Below are 7867 nucleotides of genomic sequence, written 5' to 3'. Positions count from 1 at the left end.
TCATTATGGCTGCTTCTTACAAACAATAAGTTCTCTATATATCACACGCAGTGCATGCTACATGCACACGTATAGAGGGCTGACATGTGCATTTGACTGACCTTTAATTGCTACTACGTGCGCACTGAAAGACGGTGCCCAAAGAAGGACTAGGGCCTTATTTAGATTGCCTCAAAATTCAAGTTTTTTCACTCTCTTTTCATCACATCAATTTTTGGACGCATGCATGAAGCATTAAATGTAGGTAAAAAATAATTAATTGCACAGTTTGGTTGTAAATCACGAGACGAATCTTTTGAGCCTAGTTAGTCCATGATCGGACAAAGTTTATCAAATACAAACGAAACGTGCTACAGTGTCCAGATTGCAAAAATTTGCAATCTAAACAAGGCCTAGGAAAGATGCCATTAGCTAGTAATTTTTTTTTTGCCTTTAATAATTATTTATTTCTCTCTCGGTTTGGAACTAACCTTTTGTTTGATTCGATCGGGCAAGCTTAAGTGATCTGCAAGGGACATGCAGTCAACTACGTACACGCAAGCTTAAGCTTCGGGATAGATAGGTAGATACAGATGTAGATATAGATATATAAATTTCTTTTCTGTCTCTTGAGTTGGCTTGATCTGATGTAGAAGAAGTAGAGCCAATGAGCCATGTGAGAAGTCTTCCTTGATCTCATCCATAGTAAAAGTTGTCTATGTATCCTAGAAAAGATAAAACGAGTTAAAAATGATGGAGTACTATACATTATTAGTCTAGTTCACTCTGTTACATATATTCCCACAATTACATATTCTAAAAATTTTAACCAACAAGTTATACTATCTATCCACCATCACAAATAAAAGTATACATTTCTGTGCTTTAATATCTTATCATTGCTATATATGTAGGAGTTGCACAAATCTTGATGCACATCACAGAAATGTTACGGAAAAAAAACTTGATATGGCCTTCTTAAAACTTGTCCAACTCCAAAATAAAGTGCACGAGCACCTCAAAGGCTATTGTCAATGTGCACCGTGGCACACATTTTATGATTGCCCCCGTGCAATATCATCGTCAACTAACTACAAAGCATGGTTTTATCGGATTCCTTAGCTCCCGATGTGATCTCACTAGTACTGATTATAAAGCAGTATTTTGTCGGCTATCGGTGGCAGCTGATTATAAAAGTGTTTTTTATTAGCTATCATTGGCAGCTGATTATAATACGGTTTTTTGTTGGCTGCCAGTGGCAGCTGATTATAAAGTGTTTAGCTGTCAATGGCAGCTGATTATAAAGGCATTCTCTCAATTATCATTAGCAGCGTACTTATAAAGTGGCGTTTTATCGGCTATCACTTGCAGCTGATTAGAAAGTGGCATTTTGTCGGTTATCATCGTGGCAGCCACTGGTACAGAACAAAGCTTTACTCCCGGTGGGGAACCCCCTCTAGTTCCGGTTCCCCACCCGGGAGCAAGCATCCGGGACTAAAGGGGGGTCCTTTAGTCCCGGGTCAGGAACGCTTTAAAAAAATAATCCCTCTCACCGCTGCGTCTCGTGAGATTCGAACCCAAGACCTCATGTATTGCCTCGCGCGTAGCTTACCACCTCACCTACACAACACATCTGACAAAGGATGTGATGCTTCCCTTTTGAACTAACCCATCGGGGGACCTTTAGTCCCGGTTGGTATTACCAACCAGGACTAAAGGGTCTACCTTTAGTTCCGGTTGGTGGCTCCAACCGGGAGTAAAGGTCCACCTTTAGTCCCGGTTGGTGTCTCCAACCGGGACTAAAGGTCCCCTGCCACTGTGCCGAGCGCAGTAGCCGTTGGGCAGGGACCTTTAGTCCCGGTTGGAGACACCAACCGGGACTAAAGGTCTCTCTAGTCCCGAGCGCAAAAAATACCGGGACTAGAGCCCATTTTAACCTCGGATGAAAGGTCTGTTCTCTATTAGTGAGCTGATTATAAAGTGGTTTTTTGCGGGTTTCATTGTTATCTATTGTTGTGTGTCTCACGAAGAACTTTCATTACTATATACCGAATGTGTTTGTCCAATGTCCAATCTTTTACATAGATTTGGGTTTTTTTATTTTTGATACTTGCTACTAGATAAATAAAGAGATTGGTTATAGACCCATGAGCAGAATAATGCATATTTATTATTTTCTTGCCTTTCCTTTCTTGGTCTTACAGCGGTGTTCATTTGTCACGTAGAAAAAAGGTTCTAGATCCTATCAATGATTACTCCACACATACTTGGTATTGAGATTGACATTATCGTGAGCCGTTTGAAAATGGATCATGACTATACGTAACATCCACAAGTTTGAAACTTTTTCTTACTAGTCCTCCACATACGTGTAATTGGCTCTCAGGCAAGGTTTTGCCTTACCTTGCCTTCAGGGGCGGATACAGTGGTGGGGCGGGGGCTCAAGCCCCTATCTATTTCGCAGCAGTGGAACCTCTATGAAGTTCTCATGAATTTTTAGGCAAAATTCTATAATGTAGGGGTTGAGATTTAAGATCGAACAGCAGTGTTGTTCAGCCCCCCCTAAAATATTTTCTGGGTCCGCCGCTACAGCCTCATAGGTTCTCATGCAAGGTTTGCGTTACCTTGCCAATAGAGCTTGCCTAGAACCGATGCCAACTTTTCTCCTCTCCCCTCTCTTAACTACTTTCTGTCATAGCTGTTCCACAGAGCGATCACCCGATGCAACGGGTTGGGCTACTTGCCCCCATTCTGGGCCGCTGAATCGAGTGTCGGGCCTCTTTACTGTTGGGCTCCTTGTTGCTGGCATGTTGTGGACGGTACGTACTGTGACAGGAATTTTCTTGCTAGCACAAGCTCCCAGGCAAGCTATCCTAATTCCTACCAACCAAACAGGCATGCCTTTTCATTTCCTAGCTAGGCAAGGCCAGGTGAAAAAGTGCAAGGGGATCAAACAGCCATTAGTCTAAACCGTGCTAGACAAGAATATATGGTCCTCGACTATTTGTTAATACTTCCTCGACGTTGCATATTGATCTTATTGAGCGTATGGCTAGATCTTGTCCCATATATATGCAGTAGCATATATGATTTCTGTAGAATTATATAAATTGTCTTCCTCCTTGTTATTGATGCAAAAATTTAAGGTTAACAAAATTCCATTTATGCCTTTGGCTTGAAATTTCATATACATGTTCCTATTTGTGTTGCATATACTTTTTGTACAAGCCACCACTGTTTCGAGCTATGCTGGTTTGGAATATATTGGGACAAGCTTCTGCAGGCTATATTGTAAATACATGCGTATGTATACACAACATAGCATAAAACCAACAAATCCCCAAAGACTTTAAATTTGCTCATACAAATTAAAACACACGCTAACCAATAAAACCACGTAAGAAAGTTACAAGCAAAGATTGGCACTGCTTTGTTTAGACATGTGGAGTTGATGAGGTGTGGTGTATTGTGACTTTATCCTAAAAATTTTGATGGAAACACCTCATTCCTCGTGCATGTACCCAATTATTAGCTTACGAGGGATAAGTGGTGGAGAATCAACCATTCTAATCCACAAACTCCAAAATCAAACAAAAGTGATGGGCGAGAAGATGATGGTGGGCTATCACATTTCTCAAAACCAACACACCCATAATTTCCTCACTAGGATTTAAATTGTTATCTAGCATGGCTATGTAACAGCTGAAATGTCTTGGGTTTCATCAGTTGTCAGCCAAAACTCTGGTCGTTTTTGCTCATTATTCTTTTTGGGTAAGTGGATATTGAGTTCTCTGAAACGAATAGCCCAATATGCATGTGCGCAAAAGGGCCAGATTAGCCATCCAAAAGATGAGAAAGACACGGATCAGAGAGAGCGACCAGAAGGTCAGGGCACTACCGACCTGAACATGGTCAGGGCACTACCGGCGCCGCACCTTGACGGCGGCGCTGTTGCTCTTGCTGCATGATCCTATTGGGACAGAAGCAAGTAACAAACCTCTGCCCACCAGCCGTTGTCAGGTTCTGATGATCATTCAAAACTGTACTTTTTTTGGAAGAAATTCATAACTGTACATTGATAGATCTAATTTAACTGAATCCAAGAAATGCTCATGGGCTCCACCAGCTGTAGTCCCCCAGGCTTTTAAAGATTGATCCTTAGCGTTAAGGAGAATGATTAGCTGTTGGAGTTGGAACATCCATCCTGATGCATTTTTCGTTCAGCTAAGTGATGTCTGACACATAAATGCAGAATGTCTAAATGTGGGTGAGATTATATTATTTTCTATGGTGGGAATTTGATGTTTGTCTTTGCTAGTACGTTATTTTCAAGATTGAATAGAAAAAATTCAAAGCATGAAACTTCGAGTTGCGTCAAGAAGCTGAACAACATTGTCTGGGTCAGAACTTGCAAAATTTGTGATCGCTGAGACATGATACCTTCAATGCACCCAATATATTATGTACCCTTCCTATGAATTAAAGCTTCTATACATTTACCATATAAGAATTACAACAAAATTCTGCATACAAGAAATGAATTACCTTATGTTTCTTTCAATTCTGATGTGGATGAACAGACCTGTCTACTAATTCAAAGTTACAATACTACTGTTGCTTCATGGCGGGAGCAAAGAGTCTGAGTGCCTTGTGGCAGATTTAGTTTTAGTTGCTTACGGATAGTTTTTTATTTTTGCTCTGTGGCGCACCAATTGATTTTGTGACTCCCTCCCTTGCCTCCCTTGCTCCCCTTTCTTCTTTTTTCACTTGATCCAAGGGTTTACCAAGGAAGCATTGTATTCAGACCATTTTCTTCTATTTTAATTCAAATGATGCCTAGCTCTCTCTTATGTATTCGAAAAAAAGGAACTGTTGCTTCCTTAATACCATCTTCCTCTCATGATCTTACTGATAGACATCACTGCACCAATGTTCTTTTGCAACCCCCCCCCCCCCCCCTCTTCTTTTTTCAGTAACTCGGTTTACATGTATCATTGTGCAAAATCATCATGATGTTTTGTTTTTATTTACTCTCTTATGAGGACTTGCGAGAAAGCTGAATTAAAGAGTTGGCTTTCCTTTGCGCTCTACTTGTACCTGTCTTTGCAATATCAGATAGATGTTCCTGCAGACCCAATCCAAGTGCGTGCACCATAAGGGAGTTGTTATGCAGACCTAGCTCGAGGAGAACAGAAAGTGCACACTCCTTGTTCTTGGGAGTCCCTTCCTTTGTGATCTGAACAAATATCTCAACAAAAGACGTTGTCCCCACTTCACTCCGACAACCAGGATGTGATGCCAGGAGGAGAAAAATGGACAGTGCTTCGTCTATCATGTCCAGTTTCTTGTCGCCGAGTATTTTCAGCAAAGCAGCCACGATTCCTGCTTCAATAGCCCTCAATTTGTTCGGATGGTTCAGTATCAGATTAAAGAGTGCTGTAGCAGCATCTTTCTTGCCTCTTATTGTCCCATCCCTTAAGAGGGCCACTAAAGGAGCTATACCACCCAAAACCCCGATAGCCACCTTGTTCTCATCTACCATAGACAAACTAAACAATGTCGCTGCTGAGTTCTCCTGACCTTCAACGCTGCCATTCCTAAGGACTTCAATGATCAAAGGTAACGCTCCTCCTTTTGCTATCAGAACTTTGCTGGTCTCATCAATCGATAAGTTCAACAATGCAGTCACAGTGTTCTCCTGAATCTTCTTATCGGGATAGGACACCAAGCTAATAAGAGCAGGGAGCCCACCATTCTCAATGACCAGTGCTCTATTCTCTGGATTTTCTTTAGAAAGTGTCCGGATCTTCTTGGCAGCCTTTCGCTGCACATCAAGATGAATAGAGGATAGATCTTTCACCAGTTTTGGAATGTCTTCTTTGCGATCTTCCTGTTCGGCTACAGGCTCAGATTCTCCCATCTGAATCTCAACTTTATTCTTTTCACACCACTGCAAGATCAAGTTTTTCACCGCAAAGTTTGGTGCCAGTGATAGATGAGCTAATGGTTGTTGCGTCTTTGGGCAGGTCCGCTGGCCAGCATCTAACCACTTCTGGATACTTCTTCTCTCATAAGTCTGCAAATCAGGTGAAATATGGACTATGAGACAATAAATCTCGCTTTGCAATCAAGGAACATGAATGGCATAGCACAAAGCATACCCTCCCGCTCGCAATGATGATAGGGTCAGTCATGATCTCGAGTGATATTGGACAGAGGAATTCATTTGGGATCATCAAAGATGGGCATTTCTCCAGATATTTTGGTATGGAAACATCCCCAAGGATGTTCTTTTCGTCGATGCCTGCAATCTCCTTGAACTTGTTGAGGAGTTCTATTATGTGCTTGGTGCTTTCCGGTAGCTGGCCATTCCTCTCGTTGATAAGCTTTTTAATGGCCATAGTCTCTGCTCTCAAATCCGCCAGGCTTTGCAGCTCGAGCTTCTTGGCTAGCCTTTCCAATATAGCTCTATCTGCATTTCCATCCTCCTTGTTCTGGAGTATCATCATAAAATCCATGGAGAGCTCCATGTCCTGAGTATCACTTCTCTTCTTGCACCTCTTCAATTGTGCATTGATGAGCTCAACCTGAAACCACCAAAGCAGTGCCGGTTTGCATCAGATAAGAGAACACGATGGACCATTTCATTTTACCAAAATGTTGGCAAATATTTACTTGTTCCTTGACTTCATCAGAAATGCCAATCTCAGAGTAAGGCATCCCATCCAATGCAAGATTCATCTTCTCATACACGGCCCTAAACCGCCCGAGCACAGCCTCACTCTCCAAAGCCTAAAATTTTGGGACAAGATCATCAATCAAAATGCAATATTTTGGTCTGCACATGGCACAGACTGACAGACACGAGGTAATAAAGAAGATACTTTTAGGCAGTGCAGTGCAGAACTAAAATGGAATTGGACAAATAGGACCCACACAAACAAATTAGGATTAAAAATGTAACCTTTTTACACACTAAAAAATAATCTGATCTTTCAAACGGGACATAAACTGGAGTATTGCAATGGCAGCAGTTTTATTTCAGAGACCGCCAAGAAGAAGGGAATGGTTGTGCAGTCTTATTACCAGGAAGATCTTGCTGCCGTCGTGGCAGCAGCGGAGGAGGCGGCGAGCGGCGTGGAATGCGCGGCCGAGGAGGGCGAGGCAGCGGTAGGCGTCATCGGTGAGGGACGGGCCGATCTCGCGGATCTCCTGGATGAGCGGGAGCACGAGCTGGAGCCAGCGTTGGAGGCCGAAGGACTCCTTGCGCTGTGAGCGGCGGAACTCCTGGAACGACCGCGCGGAGGCGACGGCGGCGAGGAGGTCCTCCACCAGGACCTCGTCCGACAGCTGCCTCCCCGACGCCTCGGACGGGTCCGCCTCTGGCTCCGGCTCCGAGTCGCCCCCGGGTGCCGCCTGCCGCGGAAAGATGGACCACGGCAGCATCGATCGGTCAATGCGCTAGATGGTGTGCGCTGAATCCTCCGAGGAAGGGAATGGCGACGGAATGGCAAACGAAGGTGAGGAGCATGTGGTGGAGAGAGCAAGGAGGAAGAAGGCTTTTCGCGGGCTGAGCTGAATTCCAGGGAGGGAGCCCTCAAGGGCTGCCATTCCCGATCTCCCGAAAATAGCAAATGGGAGAAAACCCAAGAAATTGCAACCATAAATAAAATATAAGAGTAAATTATATATGCAAATTAATACAATAACTTATAAACTGTTTAAATAGGTACAACAATTTGATAAATTAATACATCTACGGTGCAAACGGTGGTAGTGTGACAAAATATATGATAGCACGTTTGCAGCATGTGCACCGTGCGTGAGATTGGTGAAGAGTACGGAGTACTTTATGATGGTTTTGACAACTACGAAACTGACGTTTAGA

General features: G+C 43.1%; 1 protein-coding gene across 1 annotated transcript; it reads right to left on the bottom strand.

The window, feature by feature from the left end:
* Positions 1-4960: 4960 nt before the first annotated feature.
* Positions 4961-7546, bottom strand: LOC136529312 (U-box domain-containing protein 15). The gene is made up of 4 exons (XM_066522394.1): positions 7066-7546; positions 6655-6771; positions 6141-6566; positions 4961-6055 (listed from the first exon to the last, which is right to left on the bottom strand). Exons 1-4 carry the CDS (start codon positions 7423-7425, stop codon positions 5015-5017), a joined length of 1944 nt encoding a protein of 647 aa, XP_066378491.1. The 5' UTR covers positions 7426-7546; the 3' UTR covers positions 4961-5014.
* Positions 7547-7867: the final 321 nt, after the last annotated feature.

The sequence above is a fragment of the Miscanthus floridulus genome, chromosome 19, assembly GCF_019320115.1.
Source record: "Miscanthus floridulus cultivar M001 chromosome 19, ASM1932011v1, whole genome shotgun sequence".
Classification (NCBI taxonomy): Eukaryota; Viridiplantae; Streptophyta; class Magnoliopsida; order Poales; family Poaceae; genus Miscanthus; species Miscanthus floridulus.
The sequence above is the reverse complement of the archived record's forward strand: the minus strand, read 5'-3'. Positions and strand labels throughout refer to the sequence as shown.